The sequence below is a fragment of the Diplotaxodon limnothrissa genome, linkage group LG7, assembly GCF_057381915.1.
Source record: "Diplotaxodon limnothrissa isolate DT_005_m linkage group LG7, D_limnothrissa_male_GT1.1, whole genome shotgun sequence".
In the NCBI taxonomy this organism is placed as follows: domain Eukaryota; kingdom Metazoa; phylum Chordata; class Actinopteri; order Cichliformes; family Cichlidae; genus Diplotaxodon; species Diplotaxodon limnothrissa.
The window spans coordinates 51,289,490-51,311,403 of NC_140602.1; the positions used below are offsets into that span (position 1 = coordinate 51,289,490).

The 21,914-nt window shown below is 40.0% G+C and overlaps 1 protein-coding gene across 2 annotated transcripts; it reads left to right on the forward strand.

Moving 5' to 3' along the window:
* The first annotated feature begins 339 nt into the window (after positions 1–339).
* amacr (alpha-methylacyl-CoA racemase) lies at positions 340–21,605 on the forward strand. Of its 2 annotated transcripts, none has more exons than XM_085358368.1 (6): positions 340–404; positions 3,720–3,976; positions 4,399–4,542; positions 6,852–7,012; positions 15,785–15,971; positions 20,188–21,605. In XM_085358368.1, the coding sequence occupies exons 2-6, from the start codon at positions 3,730–3,732 to the stop codon at positions 20,595–20,597; spliced, it is 1,149 nt and encodes a 382-aa protein (XP_085214494.1). In that variant the 5' UTR covers positions 340–404; positions 3,720–3,729; the 3' UTR covers positions 20,598–21,605. The 2 variants fall into 2 exon arrangements, with proteins under 2 accessions (XP_085214494.1, XP_085214495.1); XM_085358369.1 differs by lacking the exon at positions 340–404 and adding an exon at positions 944–1,004.
* The last annotated feature ends 309 nt before the right edge of the window (positions 21,606–21,914 follow it).

Below are 21,914 nucleotides of genomic sequence, written 5' to 3' on the forward strand. Positions count from 1 at the left end.
TTCGGAGTTGTTTACTTCGTATAAACCTCTTCTGAACAAAAAAACATCTTTTCAGCTGAACAGGTGAGGACGAGCAGGAGGCTTGGAGGACGGTATATTTGAGTGAGAGTTGGGTTTTATACAGCCTGTTGGTTGCACCTGTGTAATTTGGCCAGAATTACTTTTTATACATTTAGCTACGATAGTAACTCTATGACAGTTATGAGCGGTTTGGTATGACTGTTTCGTGTGTGTTTCTTTCTTAAGTTTGTTACTGTTATGTCGTAAGCATGTAGTTGTTGTTTAGTACACACGTGATTCACCCCAAAGTGTTTCAGACATATCCAGCGGTCACTGTAACGTCAGTCTGCTCAGGCGCCCGGTGCACGCAGCTTCAGCAGAGGTGTCTTGTCTTCTCCTTGAAAGTAAGTCAAACTGCTCCTTAGTGCTATACAAAGTGTCGGACGCAGTGTGAAGATGTGCTCCACTTGTGGTGCTGTAGCCTCCCCTTGTTGCTTCGACTGTTCATGACGCATAACGTAACCGAGAAATAGCCCGTTTTGGGCCAAACTGCAGTCAGTGATTGGCTCAAAAGCATTGAGTTTGTTGGTAGTGTAGTGTCGTTACTTGGGTACTAAACGGAGCTACGTGTGCATGGTGCCATAGACAGTATAAAGTAACGGAAAGAAAGGATTTCAGTATAAAAGTAGAATCTTATACTGTCTGTGGACATTTGTGTACTGTAGTGTGCATGGTTGCACTCACTGATAATGGATGTCACTTTGACCTTTGAATAAAATACTCAGGTCCAGTTTCAAAGTCTAAAGTTTAAACGTCTCTGTCGCTGCAGACCACCAGGGAGGCTATTTCAACTGTGGTTTAGTTTGTCCTCTTCTGGTAGTCTTGGGTGCTTGAAAAGAAGACAACGGGACTTTCTTGTTCTTTAGTTCTGAAACAACTATTGGAGATTCTTAATGATCCTGGTTCATTAACTCACTATTGTGGATACCCCAGGATAATTCAAGGTGTGAATTGTTTTTTAAACATTACCACCCTCTGCCACAATGTAAGCTATTAAGGGCGCATGGGTCAAATTGTGACTGGGGAGGGATCTCAAGACTGCATTGTAGGTGGGTGATAGTTAGTGTCTGCTTAGTGACGGTCATTCAGAGTGGATGTAGACAGCCTCCTTTATCCTTTTCTTAAACAATTTCTCTTGGTCAAAAAGATGAACATCTACTATGACCTGCATGACTGAGGACCTGCACAGACATCCATCTTATGTTTTTACTATAATACATATTTACATGTATATGTTATACTTAGAGACTTAGAGAGTTTTATTGTCATTGTGCAGTTTCTTGCACAGTGAAATTGGGCAGCTGGACCACAAGGTGCAAAAGTAAAGAAGGGAAAACAATATACAATGAGGGGAAAATAAATAAATAAATAAAAAGCAATATATTTTTATACATATATGTGTGAGTGAACTATATACATGGTGTATGCATAGGAAACATTGAAACAGAAAATAGTCTGTCAGTATACTCTACACTACTTGCCAAAAGTATTTGCTTGTCTGCCTTCACATGCATATGAAGTTGAGTAACATCTTATTCAAAAACCATGGGGTTTAAAATATGTTGGCCCACCTTTTGCAGCTATAAAGGTGCTCTGTCAGGTTGAGGTCAGGTCTCTGCAGGCCAGTCAATTTCGTCCACACCAAACTCATTCGAAAAAAAGATATATCGAAAAATATATATAAAAAGATAAAAGGATATCGGTGAGTAGTGGCAGCAAGTCGCGCCAGCGTTCACTCAACCGGAAGATGATAACTTGTACCTCCAATGGCATTGTGGAACCTGCTTTGTGGACTGATGTACAGTTTTGTTGGAACAGGAAGGAGCTAAGTCCAAGTCCCCACACAGTGCAGCATGTTTTACACCGCTTTAACTGAAGCTTTGGATTGCGCTTGGCGATTTAAGGCTTGGATACAGTTGCTCAGCCATGGAAACCGATACCATGAAGCTCTCTATGCAATGGTGTTGAGCTAATCTGAAGGCCATGTGAAGTTTGGAGGCCTGTCGTGATTGATTCAGGAAGTTGGAGAAACCTGGCTACTTCTATGCACCTCAGCATCCACTGACTGCTCTCTGTGATTTTAGGTGGCCTTCCACTTTGTTGCTGAGTTGCTGTTGCTCCCAATCACTTCCACTTCCACCGACTGTGGGAGTCACTCTGGCACTGATTGCTTTTTCACAACAGCAATGTCCTTAATAGTAGCAGATCCAGTTTTTCTTGGTTTGTTTTCAGCAGACCAACCACATTAAAACCTCACCAATTTTACACTTAACCTTGGGTAGGTCACTTAAGAAAGTCCGCAGATACGCAATAGAACCAATATAGGACTTTTAAGACCAATATTGAAGCTGATATTTAGTAAAAGTCTGATCATTTTTTTCTTTCAGAAAACATAGCAGCTACATGTAATTATTTATGAGTCCTTATTAAGCTAATATGACAGTGCTGTATAAATTAAACTGTTTTATTGTCCCAATAGAGAAGTTCCAGAGCTCTGGTTGATGCAATATCAACACTCATAATATGAGTGTTTCTGTTGAATGAGCATCATCCATCCCTCTGAACTCTCTTCAAATTTGTCTTCGTCTTTGGATTACCAATGTTTATATAAACCAAAATGCGTGTTTCTTTCATTTCATATATAAACTGTCTGCCATAAGAAAACTCACTATTTTGTTTATCTTCAGGCAAATTCACATTATAGTACAGCTCAGGTACAGTGTTGAAGCTGTGTGTTATTGCCTCTTAACACAGTCTGGCTCCATTGCCAATAGCATTCACACAGAGAGTAGTGTTCTAAGGATCCTCTGATACGATGTGGCTTTGAAATCTGTTTTTTGATTTCTCACTCTTGCCAAGGTCGACCTCATTCCCCTTAAACAGAAGGTTTGTCGCCCAAGGATTTTTCACCCGAAATTGCACTTTCAGAGATTTGTCCCGGTTGCCTGTGTGTTTCCCTTTGATGCGCTGCAAAGCTTTCCATCTTAAAAAGAAAAAAATGATGTTGCTGTGTTGCAGCATGACCACAGCATCAATTTAGATGTTTGACGGATGTGCAAAGCATAAAATGGGCCCCCTTTCTCTGTCTTTCCCACAAAATGTAGGCACAATAATAAAAGATCATGTGATTGCAGGTCATGAGCAACATAGAAATGAGATCACATCAACTGATGTTACCGGTCCAGGAATGGGGCTGCTACTGTGCTGTTATTAACAGCTTTTTCTCCTCTGTCACAATGTGACACCCACTTTGAGCTGCAGGGCATAATCAGACCGTACCATTTCTGGCACTGAGTCCAGAAATGAAGCTGCACTTACAGTTAGTGCTAAAGGTTCCTCATTACAGCCAGTACAGTGTTGCTGTTATTGTTTTCATCTCAGTTTGAGGGTGTTTGTCGGTGAGTCATCATGGAAAACTGCTGTTCTGGAGACACGTACTGTTATATGAACTACATATTCTTGCAAACACTTTGACATAGACTGGCAGACTTTTAGACTGTATGTGTGTCTGAACAGATTTTTGTCAGCTAAACTTAAATTTCTCCTAACATCACAGGCTCTGATATTAGCCTCCCCACCCCATCCCCCCCAACTACTGCTATTGGTGTTGCATTGGATTGCATTAAACTGAAAGAAGTTTCTGTTATTTGATCCTATAGTCCTTTAATCATGGCACTGGCTGGGGTTAGAGTTATTGAGCTGGCAGGCCTGGCACCCGCACCCTTCTGCGGCATGATCCTGGCAGACTTTGGTGCCAAGGTGATCCGTGTGGACCGGACCAAAGTTCCTACGTCTTTGGACACACAAGCGCGGGGGAAACGATCTGTGGCCATCAACTTGAAGACCACGGAGGGTATAGCTTTGCTCAGGAAGCTCTGCATAAAGTCTGATGTGGTCCTGGAGCCGTATCGCAAAGGTGAGACCTGCAGCACAATAGTGCCAGCAAGGTGTCTTGCTCTCTACAACATTATTGTACTTATGTACAGAATTACTTAAGTAATTATAATGTTTAAAAACAACTTAATTCTTATAAATTCACTTACATAACAAGTTGGCAATTTAGGGAAAGAAAACTATATATCCTAATGTAACACAGAAGTATGGCTCTTTGAGTTATATAAAAAAACTTTGTGTTTTATTATACTCCTATTTTTTTTACACATAGAAGATTCTTAATTTTTAAATGCCATTGACTCTTATGTGTCTTCAAAGGGTTTACATAAGGTGACAAGCCACGTAGGAATATGAAAGTCTTTGAAAACCAACATCAGCAGTAGCAGAAACAGAAAAGGTAATGTGTGATTAAATTTACATGTGGACTTAATTTTGACTGCCCAGGTGTTATGGAGAAACTTGACCTTGGTCCACATGAGCTATTAAAGGAAAATCCTCGGCTGATCTACGCTCGCTTGACTGGATATGGTCAGAGTGGATCTTATGCCACCGTAGCTGGGCATGACATCAACTACACTGCCATGTCAGGTAACACAACTGTTAATGCTTTCAGATCAAAATTTTAGACTCATAAGACTGCAGACTTCATCAAATATTTATATGTATTTATTATTAATTGACATTTATTTTATCCTTCTTTTACGTGTGCACATGAGCTGTGAAAACAGGCCCTTTTAAGGGTGTCTGCATCTCACAGTTAGAAATGAGCTCAATGCTCCTTCATGTTTAAAAAAAGAAGCCAGTTAAGGTGGTTTAAGCACTGATCTAGGATGCTTCCTGGTCACTTCCAAGGTGAGGTGTTTTGCAGCAGAACCAGGATACACTGAGAGAATATGGGCCAATCCATTAAACACCAACATATTTAAATAGCATCATTTCAAAATTCTTTAAATAGAAATGTTAACATTTTCTTACCTACCATGTGGCGTTACCTTAACAACCACAAAGGCTTTTTTTTTTATCCTTCTCTGGCTTTGTGATTAAACTGTTTCCTTGTTTCGTTTTTTTCAAAACAGTGTAGTTAGAACCATTTCTTCAAACTTAAAATTCATATATAAAAAGGTATGTACTCACATTCCCAGTTCCCATTTTAAAACTTCATGGCAGCGCTATAAACTGTGTGAAGGACTGCAGACTGACACAGGGTTTGAATAAAAGGGTTTGAAATGACAAGGGAGCCTTCATGAACTTGATAATTTGAGGTTGGGATAACCCTAAAAAAATTAAAATCTTAACAAGAGTGTAATGTGTGAATCTCTGAGAACAGTGGGAATGGGTTTAAGTCACTCATAAAGATGTCGGCATCTCACCAGAAGAACCGGAGGCAGGGACCTTTTCTGGCCATTCACTGTAAAGCCTAGAGATGGTTGTGTGGGAAAATCCCAGTAGATCAAGAGTTTCTGAAATATAGACTTGCACATCTCGGAACTAAATCATATCACATTCAAAGCCACTTTGATCACTTTTCCTCCCCATTCTGATGTCGTGGTGGTTGTGTTGATCATGTCTGCATGCCGAAATACACTCAATTGTTATTGGCTGATCAGATAGATAAAGGTAAAGATTCCTTTATTGTCGCTATACTTGGGCATCGTAAGGTGTAATTAGAGCAGAGCTTGCATTTCAGCAGACTAGCGTACATACATTCTTACGTGCTCTCACTCAGATATTTGTGTTAATGAGCAGTTGAGCATGTCTATCTATTAAAAGGACAAGTGGGCGTATGACTACAAACTCCCAAATGAGGTCTGATAATGTAAACGTACTTTCTAGTTGTGCCTCCAATTAAACAAGCCCCAAGAAACCTTTAATAAAGCAGGATTTACTGCTTTATTAAAGGGTTCTTCTTCAGTCTTGTTAAAGCATTAATGAGAATTTTAGAAGAGGTTCTAGATATTTCTTTTATTCATATTGTTAATATCAATCAGTTGGCACCGGTTATACCAGATGAACTTGATGGATTTTTGAAAATATATTAAAAAGCATTTAACCCCCCACACACATTCCCCTCTCTTTCACCTACGTTTGGTGTCTTTACGAAATGAAAAAAGGCCATCTGCATGGCCTCTTGCACTTTCATGGCCATATGCTGGGTAATAAATTGTACTCACTAACTGCAGCATTATTTTATTTTATTTTTTTCAGAGAGTCTTTGCAGTCACCCTAAAACTCTGTTCAAGAACACATTTCTGTTATAATTAGCCCATTAGTGGTTTCCTAATAATATCATTTTAGTTTCAGCAAAGGAGGTGAAATATTTTATACATACATTTACACTTACAAGGATGCATTTTAAAGGTCTAGATAACAAGTTTTGATAGTCTGTTTGGGCTTTATTTTGCAGCACACCAAGCCAAACTATCCATGTTTATAAAGGATTAAAGGGAATGATGACATCAATGTAAGCCGAGCCAAAAATATTGTCTTATATGGTACTTTGTGAGAAAACAACAGAAACGATTTTTTTTGGCCTTATTATAGGGCCACGGGTCAGATATGAACCCGGGCCGGCCACGCTGTGCTATACAGCATATGGTCGTCGCCTCATCCCAGTAAGCTAAGTCGGTGCCCCAAGGTCCTTTTATGCTATTCCTTTGTTACAGGAAAAGCAAAAGGAGGGAAAAAATACAAAGCAAAGGTTACATGCTGCTTTAGCAATGCCAGCAATGGATTTGACAGACTAGAAGAAAAATAAACCCATTGAAGGAGTTCTGTTCACTTGCGCACCACTAAATATCTTTCATGCATTGCTGTTTGTTGTGGCTCTTTTGTTTTCACTGAGCTCAACAATACTTGTTTTTCTGCGTAAAGCTTCTACTTTTTCATTCCTGTCATAGGCCTTTTATCCCGGCTGGGTCGCAGCGGCGAGAAGCCTTACGCTCCACTGAATCTGTTAGCAGACTTTGGAGGCGGTGGTCTTACGTGCGCTCTGGGGATTGTCCTGGCGCTGCTGGAGAGGACAAAGTCAGGGAAAGGACAGATCATTGATGCTAGCATGGTAAGCACCACTGATGTAAACAACTACTATCATGAACTGTATAAATGTAATAGTTAGAAATTTTTGTTTTTATCATAACATGCTTAAGGTGCTTGGTACAAAGTGCTTGGCACATATTCAGACTTACAGAAGCCCTGCAAACTTAAGACTATGTGTTCTGTTTTATGTTGCACTGCACTGTGGTAAACTGTGTGGCTGTTATACCTTTCCCCCTGCAAGAGCATAGGAAACACTAAGCACACTATGAAAAATTAGTTTAATGTACTTATTGTAGTATAATAAAAAAGTAATCAGTGCGATGTCCACTCCGCTGCCCGTGTGAGTATCTTCAAGTGATTGTATTTCCTGTGATAGTAGGATAAGTCATTAGGTGGATTCCTTGCAAACATCTGGTTTATTAGGCAAAGACAGAAAAATGCTAGTGGGTGTGAAGCAGTTATAAATGTGTGCTCTGAGCTTGTCTTATGACAGAAAAATGTTTAGAACCAGGCGGCTGAATTAAAGTGATAGAAAGTGTTAAAGTATTTACAATGATTTGTCAAAATGCTGAAAAAAAAGAGCAGTATTCTTTGCTCTGAAGTGCAGCTACAGACTGACAGCCCTCACGTCAAATGCGCTGCACTGTTCAGATAAACAGAGTTGAGTCTGTCTTTAAACAGGAACATCACAACATCCTTTGGAGATTTTTGTTTAGTGCAATACGTTTGCAACCCTTTTATCCTGTTAGAAAAAAATAGCTACCAGTGTGGCTTGAAGTTGCAGCAGTTCTACAGTTTTTACATAATCCATCCATTCTTCTGTTCTCTTCTGCCTATCCAACTCAGGATCGGGTAGCAGATAGCAGCAGATAGCAGCTGCCATAGGGCAAGAAGTGGGATACTTTTAAATAATAATTATATAAAATACTTCACTAACTGAGCGGTCCTGTATACTCTCAAGCCTATTAGACTATTTATCTATTTGTTGCTGCTGTCAGTGTAATGTTATAGAATAATATGAACTTAAACTAAACGACTTCAGAACTTTAACATATAACAACATTTACAGGTATGTTGTAATGTGTTACGTGTGTGTGTGTGCGTGTGCGTGTGCGTGTACGTGCGTGCGTGCGTGCGTGCGTGCATGTGTGTGTGTGTGTGTGTGTGAAATCATGTAAAAATGCAACGGTATAAAATGCTGTGTATTTATAAAATGATAGATAGATATTCCTCTGCATTCCTAAGACAACAGTCTGCTTTTAGGATGGACTTTTTCTGTTTTCCCACATAGCATCCTCTGCACTTCACCGCTTCTCTTTAACTCATATTTGCAAATCTCTGGACAGGGAGGGATAAAACTCGATCATGTTTACTGAGATCAGCAGCAAACCTTTCAGATTAAAAGTCATAAATACGTGAAAATGATGCAGCTCTGTAATGTGTTTTACAGACTCATGGATCGCAGGTAATTGACGGCGGGAATGACGGTCAAGTTAGAGATGATCTTTTCACTCTGTCTTTTCACGCACTCTATCAGCTCAGCACAGCAGCTGTGCCATCAGCTGCAAAGCCAACAAACTGTACATGTAATTTCAGAGATGCCCTTCATAACTGAAGGATGTGCCAGACAGCAGCTGTAGTAGATAGCTGCAGTTTCGCAAGTTGAAAGAAGCTGCACATCTCACCCCTGTGGGGAACTGTTCACTGATCACAAGTTCTGAAAGTGAAAGTTATTTTGGCTGTAGAGAGATTTGAGATGCAGTGCTAAAGCTCAGAGAGGGGTTGAAGTTTAATATTTTTACATTTTTAACTTGGGTACACAAGTTTGAATTTATTTGGGGTTTTATCAGATCCACTTAAGGTAAAAGGTATTAATACAGGCTCAAAGTTTAACACCACTTGAAAACGGGCAAAAATCATATTTTGCATGTTTGGACCTTAAAAATGTTCCAAGTAGAGCTTCAACATGCAACAAGAAGAAGTGGGACTGAGACAAAACATTTTTCTGAGCATACAATTGTTTGAAAACAATGCTTAAGCTGAAACAGGCCGTTTTACAGCAGATGAAAAGTTTAGGACCACACCTCCAAAAAAACTGTAAACCCCCCCAAAACATAAATGAAAGTTCCAAACATGAACTCAGTAGTGAGTAGCTCCACCATTATTGTTTTTGATCACTTCAAAAATTTGTTGTGGCATGCTTGATGCAAGCCTTTCCATGAGGTGACTGGGAACATTTCTCCAAGTGATGAAGATGTCCACACGAAAGGCATCTATTGTCTGGAACTGTTGTCCATTTTCGTAAACTTCCGTTGCCATCCATCCCGAAAGGTTCTCATTTGGATTTAGATCACGGGAAGAAGTGCCTTGTCCTGTGGGCATTGTGCACTGTAGCATTGTCTTGTTGAAAAACCCAGTTGTTACCATGCAAACAAGGGCCCACGAGGGATGCTCTCTGCAGCATCTGGACATAGCCAGCAGCCGTTTGATGCCCCTGCACCTCCTGAAGCTCCATTGTTCCACTGAAGGAAAAAGCACCCCATTATGGTGCCTCCTCCACTTTGGCGCATAGAAAACATTCTCATCAGAGAATAAAACTTTCTCCCACCTTTCATTGTCCCATGTTTGATGCTCTCTTACAAAGTCCAAACGGTCAGTTCTGTGGTGTTCAAGGAGACGAGGTCTTTGAAGCCCTTCAGTCTCAGATGCCGTCTGATTGTTATGGGGCTGCAGTTGGCATCAGTAATGGCCTTAATTTGGGTCGAGGATCGTCCAGTGTCTTGACGGACAGCCAGTTGGATCCTCTGGCTCAGTGCTGGTGAAACCTTTTGGGGTCTTCCACTTGTCTTTTTTGTTCCATAACCCTCAGGATCATTTAAGAAATTCCAAATGACTGTCTTACTGCATCCCACATCCAGCAGCGATGGTGCACTGCGAGAGACCCTGCTTATGCAGTTCAACAAACCTGACAAGGCAAAGGCCTTTTAACTTCTTGTTAGTGATGTTGATTGACTACATCTAGTAGTTTTCTCAGCTGCATCCAAGCGTTAGTGTAAAGCATGCTGCAACCAGAGTGAGTTGGGCTCAGCACCGTAGTTCCAGTGAAACCAACTGTTAGTACTCTTACTAGCATACCAAGATATTTTGTACAATTTCACGTTCCAACATGACTGTGTGCACCAGTGCACAAAGCAAACCCCATAAAAATCCCATAAACACACTAAAACCTTGTGGGAAACCTTCCCAGATCAGTGGAAGCTGTTACAGGTGGAAAGGGTGGGCCAACATCATACTAAACTTATGAATTAAGAATGGGATGTTTAAGTTTATGTGCATGTGAAGGCAGAGGAGCAAATAGTTTTGGCAATATAGAGTATGTATTAGCGCTGTATTCAAATTCATAGAACTGTTTAATGCATTTTATGTTTGTTTGGTCTGGTGTAATTTCAATTTTCATGCTGTGTTACTTAGTGTCCTCACCCTCAGGTTGTTAGTGGCATAAGCATATGCATGTCAGCATCCACTTAATGAGGGATGCGAAATGCAGAGTATTACAATTCAGTATAAAATCTTTGGCTTAAATTCAGCCTTTTTATGAAACTTATAATATGTGTGTTAAATAATTTTTTTTTATTAATGCATACATAATTATGGTTTTACCCTACCTACCTATCCTATACAAACATGATCAGTACATATGTTGACTGGATTTTACTGTAGTATAATCCAGTCAGGTACAGCACTTTTATGATGGCTTAAAAAAATCTATCCTCCAATTAGAATAGAGACAGTTGATTAGATTGTAGAGGTGTTGGGAAAAGACCATTAATAACCACAACGTAAGACTGCACACTAAAACTTGCATCTTTCGTATTGTATTTAATTAATTTTAACGTATTTTTATTTTACTTGTAGAATTCTTAAGGCCAGATTTACTAGTGGGTTTTTTTTTGTTGGGGTGGGGGGTTGTTTAGTTTTTTTGAACTACCAAAAAGAATAAGCAACTTTGATAAGCTACTATTGAGATGTCCTAAATAGGCATGGTGATAAATTGCGACTGAAAGGCAATTTTGAATGTTATTATTTGTGATGTGCAAATTTATAGAAAATATCATATCAAAACCCAAAATTAAGATACTGTAGTATTTATGTTATTCTTTCTAACTTGATTTTCAAAGGTTTGAGGCTGGCAGAGTGGCAACTTCTTGCATTTTGTGCCAGTACTTACAGCTTTATTTTGTGCCTGATATGGCTGTCAGTATTGCTGCTAGGAGCATTTGTTCATTTGGGCTTCCAAGAGGAGAATGTTATGTTGGTGCAGGTGGACTGCTTGAAGCTGTGGGGTGGTGCCAGAGCTGTGGCTCTGTCCTGTTGTTCTTTATGCAGTCTCAATCAGTTCCTTCGCCCACCTGTTTTTCATCTCCTTCCTCTGCTGCTTTAAATGACCTGATTCAGTCTCACGGCTCTTCAGCCTTGAGTTTTGAGGCAAGCTGAAGGTTGAGGTTAGTTCCTGCAGTTTTGTTGGTCCTGGTGAAGTGCATCCTATCCACTCGTTAGTCCCTGGATAAGCTTCTGATTATTCACTAACCTTTCAGCATGTGGCATTTTCTCTCCCCCACTATCCAGCTTACTGTCTTTTTGTTGTTCTTTTTGTACTTCACTATTCTTTTTTCAACCATTTTCGTTCTGTTAATGCAAATGGAATGAAACTTCCCAAAGGTGTGTATTTTTTTGGATTTTTTAATTTTCAACATCAGCTCCTTAATAATATCAATAATATTCACTATACACCAAATTGTTCCTCTTGATTATATCGTGGCTATTTTTGGCCAATTGAAACCCATTATAACCACCTTTTTTGATTCCTTGTTACTGACAGTACTATATCATGCGATTTAGGTAAAAATGCTTTCATTCTAAACTCAACACATGAAAATTGTAGTTTTTTGTTAATTTATGTTGTAATTTATGTTAGGTCAGTCTGTCTAGTCTGTCTAGCTAGCCAGCTAACTAGGCCTCTTAGTTAGCTAGTTTAGAGTTTTTCTGTTAAATTATGTTGTAAATTTATGTTGCATGTAGCACCTTGGTTCCTGGAGGAACGTTGTTTCGCCTCACTGTGTACTGTTAAACTGTATATGGTTGAAGTGACAATAAAGCCAACTTGACTTGACTTGACTTAATGTTTTTTACCAAATTACATCATTTACCCATTTTTGGCCAAGCAAGCGATTTCATGTAATATTCCGAGTTTCTAGTAGCGGCCTTTGATGGCTTACCACACTCCAATGGACCAAAAATAATGAAACAATTTTGACATAGGTTTGATCTTAAGGATCTAATAGTTTGTGTTTGAGCATGACATTGCAGCACAAACATGTATTTGCAAGATAGACTGGAATAAATAATGATGCTGCAGTGAATTTCTGTCGATGCAGGCTATTGAGCCCAGTCAAACTCAGCTTTGAAGCACATGCTAAAAGCACTTTTACTCAGTATTTTTCATAAAAAGAGACCATACCCAAAATGTTAACTCTAAAAAAAACCAAAACCCAATCACAGGACATTTTGTTCAAACCTGCAGCTGCAGCTGCAGCTGCAGCTCAAACGACAACAGCACTGTTTCTAACATTTTGAGTTATTTTCCAGTGTTAGAAAATCAGCACTGCTCAGTGTTTGCCATTGTTAATCTTCAAAACTGACTAGGTTACTTTTAAACATATAACACTGTCAAAAGTGTTAATTTAACACTCAACAGTGTTGTATTTAACACTCAGAGGTGTGGACCCATATAGACACTCTCCAGTGTTAATTTAACACTGGAGATTTTGCTGTGAATGAAGTGAGAAGAAGGTGCAAAAGGTGCACCTCCAGGATTGCAGCAGCAGCCCCTTGCACCAGGTGTAGAAAGTGTGCTACAAAAACCACTCTACTGTGGTTAGTACATCTTGCTGCTAATGAGGATGAACACAGAAGCACACACTGGAATATAAAATTGTGATTTTCTTCTTGGCCATTCATTCAACCCCCCCCCCCCCCAGTAACATTGTTACTGTTACTGACCTGCGATGATGATAAAAAAAAATATTAGGTTTCATCATTCATATGCTAAAAAATGTGAACTCTATTACTATTTTCCCCCAAAAGCGTAGTAATAATACATAATCTGACTGGTATTCAAAGGGTATAATATCTGAATTTGAATTATATTTTGGTTTTCATGACTAGGACTGGTGCTAATTTAAAAAATCAAGTCAATGAAAGTAGAAAAATGCTTTAATATATATGAATTTTATAGACATTTGTAACATAAACAGGGGTGGCCATTTTTGGCCACGAACAAGCTGAGAGGGAGTTTTTTTGTTCTTCTGTCACTGCACAAAAAAACAAAGACGCATAAAATTCATTGATACTGTTAATTATTGCTACACATCTAACCTCCATCATGGTTAGAAAAGAAATCAGATGGCATGTATTATTTTGAAAAGAAATTGGGGTTTTATGATGTTTTCCTTTTATGAGTTCCTAGGATTATGTGATCTAACTGGTATTCAATGGTATTCAATAATCAATGTTGATGTGAATCAATGACATGCGCCAGACTCTACTATTAAACTGGTGTTTAAAGGGTTAAAATTTTTAAAAGTAATAACTATTTTATATTTATGAAAAGAACTGAAGTTAAGCTTTATGCAGAAAAAATGGCAAAAAACCATAAAAATAATAAAAATTTCATTATTCTATAAGTAGAATAATGCAGATGTTGTTTTTCAAGTTGTTAATGATACTACATAGACAGAACATCAATTTGATTAGTTTATTATATTGCCTTGGATTCTCTTTAATGAAGCGTGAGGTTGTAGAAACACCTGTTGTGGCCTGTTCTATGTGTCAGTGCAGGAGCTGATTAAATGCCCAGCAGTACACCAACTGCATCACAACTACCAACTGTGACACATGTTCGACATGATTTCTAATTTTTCTCTCAACATCACTGGTCTGCTATCAATTATATTATTAGTGTCCATTACTGTCCGTCCGTACCTGACATGCCTATCGTTTTGATGCTTAGGTGGGCTGCAGCCAGTGCCAGCACGCTCTGTATCTGAAGGCAGGGTGCATTACACGCTCGTGTGCTTTTCTGCCATTCTGACATACGTGGACATATTTAAATTCACACCTGTGGGCACTTTACAGACAATTTCAGGGAATTTAGAAACATTGATTGTGAAAGAGTCACTTGAAGGTATGATTACCTGTGTGTGCAGCTTCCTTTGCTTTGCTGATTTTCCCCCCATTGTTTAGTAATCTACTCTGAAGCTTCAGTGTTCATTCTCACTGCCCTCCGAGCTCTTTTCAGTGAAACGACTCTGGAAGGCTCGCTCAACACTACACTTTATACTTGGCAGCAGACAACAGACAGGCAGTATTTAGATGATAATAGAAACCACAAAAACAGCTAAATATAACTCAAGATAATAAATACTGGGTGCTTGTTCAGCAGGTGGATACAGACACAAGTCCAATAAGCAGCTGCTTGCTAATGTTTGCCAAATCGATTTAAAAATCTATGATATGTCAGTGTTGTGTTCCTTAGTTGTTTGCGTTGCTTCCAAGCGGTTAAAGACATCAATGATTGCAGGTTTTATAGCTTTAAATAAAGACAGACAATGAGCTCCTATTTTTCTCCTATTTTTGTGTCAGCTCTTGCTCTTAGAGATCTTATTGAGGGGATGAGTGGATTCAGCTGCTGTATACAGTATGAGGTACACAAGAAAACAGACTATTAACACTGCACTCCACACTTATGGTCTCATTGTTCTAAACCAGAAATGCATTTTTCATGAGTGAAGATCATCAAAAGAGAAAGCAATATTCTTCAAACAATAATTTGGGGGTTTTTTTGGCAGCGAGTAACAGTGAAATCACTGAAGCCCCGACTAGCTGGAGATCTTTCTCCACTCTGCTTTGTCTCTGACGGCTCACAGAGCTGTATTATATAGATGCACAGCTTGTAAAATCCGGGGCTGATGCCAGCATTGGTTTTTATGATAACCATTTGGCCGGTACTAGTGCCTTTGTGCTAATTTAGTGCTGTCGTTGACCCTTCTAGTGCCAGGCAAGTAAAAAAAACAAAAAAAACGTGAGGGGAAAAAACAAAGTCCAAGCACAAGATTAATGTGACTCAAAGCTTAAACTTCAGCCACTGCCATAGTTAAATGTTAATTATGTGGTATGTATGTTTAGCTGATGTATTGATAAATCCAGTTAAACGTATTTGCTCATGTAACCCTTAATAATAAGCATGCTGTCAATTAGAGGTCACACAAAGTGATTGTAATCAGCAGTAAGAGAGTGATGGTAGTTACTCTCTTACTGCCTTTGCAGAAGGACTATTGCTGACTGATTCCCTCCCAGCAATGTTATTATTTGCATTTTTTATGTCATGCATTCATTATTTTTTTGATCAAGCTTTTTCTGTTTACTCAGCAGCAGTGGAAGCGGCACCAGTTTAAATAAGCTCTGAATACAGAAAGCTGTGTTAGTATTTAGAATGTGATTTGTGCGTGTCGTTGTTGCACTGACACCACATTTCATCTTTGCTTTATATTTTCTGTTCTCTAAAGATTTTCATGCCAACCTGCTTAAAAAAACAATATCCTCTGTCATATGTGTGACAGTTATCTACACTCACACTAATGAATTAAAGGAAAAAATAAAAATGAAAAGAAAATTGTTTCTTTTTTTTCAATGACATGAAATATGAATCCCTGTCTTCCTGTCTCATACTCTTCAGGTGGAAGGAGCAGCATATATGGGTTCGTTTTTATGGAAATCTCGTAGTATTGGTTTGTGGAACCGGTCTAGAGGAGAAAATATGTTGGACAGTGGAGCTCCCTTCTACGATACCTACCAGACTTCGGATGGACAGTTCATGGCTGTTGGTGCCATTGAACCTCAGTTCTACAAACAGCTGCTTAAAGGTTTGTTGACTTATTTGAATCAACAATAGGAAACATTTATGGTGGCTAAGAATCAAGTTTAAGGTTCAATCCAAAAATGAATGAATCAGAAAACTGCCTGTAACCCATCCAATCATGACTCTGATCAATATTTGAGCAAAGTGAAGCATTACAGTACACTGCCAAAGTCTCGAGCTAACCCTCATTGCTTCATATTTTACTTGGAAAATTGGAAATGAATGCAGCGATTTGTTGAAACAGGCAAACACTGAAACTGAATTCTTATAACAACTTTTATTCTTCAACACAGCTTGGATTCTCCTACACAAGCTTTTTTTTTGTTGTCATTTTTAAGTGGTCGTCAGGAATATTTCTCCTGACTTGTTGAAGATCATTCAAAGCCCTTCTTTGGATGTTGGCTGCTTTTTGTTTTGTTCTCTGTCAAGATGATCTTTCAGTAATATCTTTTTCAGTGATAACTCTTTCAGTAATCTTGAGGTCTGGGTTCTTTCTATCCAGGTATTCTTTTACTGCATTGACAGTGTGTTTTGATGCTGAAAAATGAAGCCGTTGCCAATCAGATGCTTTCCGGGTGGAATCACATGGGGGATCAAAATCGGACAGTAGTTTTCTACTTTCGTAATTCCATCGGTTTTGAAAACATGCCCAACACCACTGGCGGAAATGCAGGCAGAAACAGAAAATTTAGCATACCTCAGCCTTCTCTCCCTGTTTGCCTTCCTCAACAACAGCGTTTTTAGAGCCACGCTTCCACTGAGACTAGTTCTGATGAGGCTTCAGTGGATGAATCAACTGAAGGGCCAGATGCATCTCTCAGCTTCTGTGTCAGGTGTGGATTTTTTTTTTACCTTTTTCATAAGGACGTGACTTTCAGATACTGCTCATCTGCTGCAGAGTTTTTTGGTCCTGTCACTTTTTTTTCCTATCCACCTGTCCAGTTTCCTCAATATTTTTTACATAATGTACATCATGCACATGTGTCAAGTTTTCAGCTAATGGCTCAATGGTGCAAAAGCTATTGAAGGCCTGTCAAACTGTCATCCCCTGAGTTCGGTGCCTTTTTGAGGCTTGGGCGATTCATAGGTCAGTATTATGTTGCACAACATTTCTCTAAAAATGGCCAAAAAAGAATGACGAGCCGCCTCTTATCTCTCAGTAATATGAAGCGTTGGTAGGTCTGCACGGCTTCAGGGTGCAGCATGTCACCATCAATTTCTAGGTCAATGCCTGAGAGTAGTTTGTCATCATGAAACTGCCCCAGTGGGAAATGTCCCGTGGGAAGAATTTCCAGAGCTGGCGGGACCTCATTCTAAGGACCCGCACTTCCAGGACCCCGCATTCACAGTGCCACCACGTTGTGCAGTTTCCGGGCCCACACAAACGGATGGTCCTCCCCAGTCAGCCTCCAGGCCCAATCGGTCCGGCACTTCCCAGCAGATGTCAGTGAAGCTGCCGCGCGAGGTCAGCGCCAGACTCAGAGCTGCCATCTGAGCTTCCCTTGACAGCAGTGGAAGCAGCCGTGGCGCCCACTCCGCCACTGCCATGTCTCTGCCGTGGCCTGGAACGTTTCCAGGAAGACCTGAGGGTCGTCACGGCCCCCCATCCATGCATTTCCACCAACAGTGGAGGAGGGGGCGGCAACGTTGCAGCCCCGACCAGCTGCTCCAGGACCTGAGTTTGCCGTTCCACCTGATCTTGTAGCTTCTCCAGCTACTCCAAATGAGTGACCACCTGATCATGGTTCATCTCAGCCAGTAACTGCGCCAAAATTTGCAATGGCTGGGCATGGCTTGTGGGTCCGACATACCAGCTTGGTTTTGGCACCACTGTAGAGATTGACCTGACAGTCTGTGATGTTTTATGCTTGGGAGGGTTTTTTTAAGCGACACATATATGGCTGTACATTTTGGTACCTGCTTCTCGACTTTTCAGCCAGTTGGCAGCACAGCACACACTCTTCCTCTGGTCTCTGGCTTCACTATGTATAAAGGGAGAAACCTCCTTAGTCAAATCACTGCATGTCCCTCCAGCCCCCTTGAGTTCACTGCCCCACGCCTCCACACAGTAAAACTGACAGTATCGATTTCAGTTTTCTACTCACAGTAACAGTAATGATTGCATTCACTGTTATAAATAGAGTTACCTTTTATATATATTAGCATATTTTACATATATATATATATATATATATATATATATATTAGGGGTGCAACGATACACAAAATTCACGGTTCGGTTCGGTTCGATACTTTGGTGTCACGGTTCGATATTTTTTCGATACAAAAAAAATGTTCATGCATTTTTAATTTGTCATTTATTAAAATTATAAATATATATTTTAACTCAAAAGTACAGTTTTTAAATTTAACCCTAACCCTTGTGCGTGTTTTTTATTTTGACAGCGAATGCGCACCTGCGGACCACTTATGTGCAGCCCTGGTTATTTAGCTCGTCATATTGCAGCCACAGAAATTATTTTGTCCATGAAACCATAAAGCTGCACTTTCTTTTTGCCTTATAGTCTGATTTGTCATAACTTCTCCGTTTTGTGGTAAGCTTTTCTTTGGCTGTCACTTCTTCACCCTGACCTGTCTTGTTTGGCTCAGCAGAACTGAAATGCTTTTACACACGCACTCACATAAGCTCAGCGATTCTCTGCGCGATCAACCTCTCACATGTTTAAGCTTGCTGCGGGAGATTTCACTTGTCATGTTTGCATAGTAAGCTAACGATTAATAAGACGATGTCAGAGGAATTGGTGCACAAATTATCATCACTCACAGATCAGTGCTGTCGCTCTCTATACACAGTTCGCACGATTGCAAAGTGAAAGCAAAAAAACAAGCGCAAATTCAAACGCGATTTCAATATGTCACATATTGACAGTGGCTCACCGATGCCAATGACATAATTACCCAGCTACATTTCTGAAAGAATGCAAAAGCATTGACATATATTTTTCCTTCCTACAATAGCCCGACGGGCAGGGAAGAGATAGATTTTGGTAGCCCGACTGAAAAAATCGCTAGCTCCGGGACGTCGGGCTAGCGATATTGCAAGCCCTGTATCTGATTGAGGAATCACTCATCTTTGGAAAAGAGAGTTTATTACAGAGAAATGGCTCTTTCCAAAATAAAAGCTATACTATCCGCTTCTTCTGGGCTATATTCTCAGCAGCATAAGGAGAATCATGTGCTAACAGCTGTCTAAATGACTCGGCTAAAGTTAGTAGCATGCTTGTTGTTTTTGTCTTTGCACTAGGATGATGTCGGTGTAAATGTGCAGTCATATTCGTTGTGTTCCTACTAGTGCTTTCAGGTTAATCTCGTTGAAATGACCTTAACACCACAACACGGCAAATCTCCGTTAACGAGCTACCGCCGATCGCCCCGTGCATGGGGCTAGACGGCTAACACGTTAACGAGCTAACTGCGCTAACACACTAGTTCCCACCCATGTAATTGAGCATTGCATGGCACATCCAACATACTGTTTTACTTTAGTCCATGACTCGCTTACCTTCAGGGTCATACGTCACATGAAAACCAAAATAATTCCAAACGCCAGATCTGAATGAGGGTGGGGGAGGTGCCCTGCGCTCTTCCTTCTGACTATGCTGTCTGTGTGGAGCACTCAGTGGATCTGCGCTCGACAGTGCAGCCTAGGCGGAGTAGTCGAACGCAGATTCACTGAGCGCTCAACACAGACAGCATCGTCAGAAGGAAAGTTGATAAAATAAATTACAAATGTTGTATTGTTCGATACATATGCGTACCGAACCGAAAGCACTGTATCGAACGGTTCAATATCGATACGAATATTGTTGCACCCCTAATATATATATATATATATATATATATATATATACCTTTTATGTATTCATTATATGAAAATACTGCGCTGCTGATCACTCCTGTCTGTCGTATTTGGCTGAAAGAGAAATTGTGCATAAGAAATTACAGAAAAAAACTGCTATATTAAAGTCAGTGCTTAAATCCTGCACATGGAGTCATTATTCATTATTTAGTAGAGCAGAGTAACGAGTGGTTAAAATGATTACATTATGTGGCCAACTTGGACCTTCAGCAAGATCAGCAGCCCATACTGAGATGAAAGTGTTGGCTGCTTCTGCACCAGCTTGTTATACTGAAGTTTATTTAACTTGATATTACTTTTGGGTCATAAAAAGTTTTGTTTTTTTGTTTTTTCTTTCTAGGCTTAGAGTTGGATGCTGGAGAGTTGCCTTCTCAGATGAGCTTTGATGATTGGCCAGAGCTCAGACGAATCTTCACAGAGCGTTTTGCCTCAAAGAGCCAGGCGGAGTGGTCAGAGATTTTTGATGGGACTGATGCTTGTGTTACACCTGTGTTGTCTTTTGACCAGGTGAGCTCACACCCACATAACCGGGAAAGAGGCTCTTTCATGAAGGACTCCAGTGGGGAAGAAAGCCCCCGACCAGCCCCGGTTCTGTCTCGCACTCCTGCTGAGCCTTGCCTCACCTCCGACCCCGTTACTGGAGAGCACACGGCTGAGGTCCTACAGGAGTACGGCTTCACATCCCCACAGATAAACCAGATGCTGTCAGCAGGAGTCATAGAGTGCAATGCTGTGAAGGCAAAGCTGTAAACAAACAATCAAAACAGTCAAGTTATAAATGTTTGAAAATCACACAGTGGCACCACCTTTTAAGATTTGAAGGAATCAGTAATTAAACATGTGATTGACATACTGGAAATAAACAACTGGTTTGGATAAAGCAAAGCTACATGCAGAGCACATTTGAGTGACTAACAGTAAGATTATGTCTAACATAACTGCGAACAAATCAAAAGAGAAACTAAGAAAGTTATTTTCTTTTCATAAGCTAGGATTTCACAGGAGGCTGCTGTGTGCAAAGTAAACAAAGATTTTTACTAATTCACTTCTGCCTATGTGTCTTGATTGGACAAGACGCCCTCAGAATATGTGAGTGAATTTTTTTTTTTTGCAAAGCACACCTACTCTATTAATCATAAACTACTGATATCTGCTAAATTATCCAGCTCAGGGTGAGCAATGGTCATACATAGCAAAAGAGGATTGGATATCTCCTGAAAGCTCAGCAGTACCAATAACTTTAAATTAATCAGACTTTGTTGTTGTTTTGCTCTCCCACAACAGCTTTTGATTTGTGTGCACTAATTCTGACACACAGGTTGTTTAGAAAAAATGGTTGTAGCCAGACATGATGTCACCCACTAAAATCATCTTTTCAAGACGTTGGCTTGGGGTTTCAAAGCTCACCCTGCGTTTTTTTATTCTAAAGAAGGCCATAATTTACACGATGAATGTCAAGCTGTATTAAATGAGATCAGAAACCAGTGTTCGTGATTCATCGGTAAACTGTTTACTGAAGTTTTCAATTAGCATTAGGCTTGTTTATATCCAGAGGAGCTGCCCCCTGCTGGCTAATTGAAAGAATGAAGTTCTGAGGGACTTCCATGGGCTTAACTTTTCAAAACCACATGGAGACCTGTGTCTAACATTCAGTAGATCCGACTTTCGTGTTGCACTAACTGCACATTTCAGAGACAGGAAACGTTACGCCTACAAAGTGAAAGTAAAACTACTGCATTGATTATGTTGACAGGAGGCAACTTGGTCCTTTTTCGTGTAAGTGAAGTTTAAGTCACTTACCAATATCTCTCTTGCAAGCTACTAATGCAACTCTGCAAGCTCAAGTTAGGAGGCTCTGAAGATGATTCAGATTGACTAAATAAATTACTCAGTAGCTCATTGGGTATACATGTTCAGCTGCTTGTTAATCCTAATCCAATTAGCCAGTCACCTGCTGAAGTTCAAACTGAGCATCAGAATGGAGATGGAAGCTGATTTAAGTGATTTTAAACAGGGCACAGATGTTGATATTTCAGAAACGGCTGACCCGGCAGGCTGGCTGCCTGC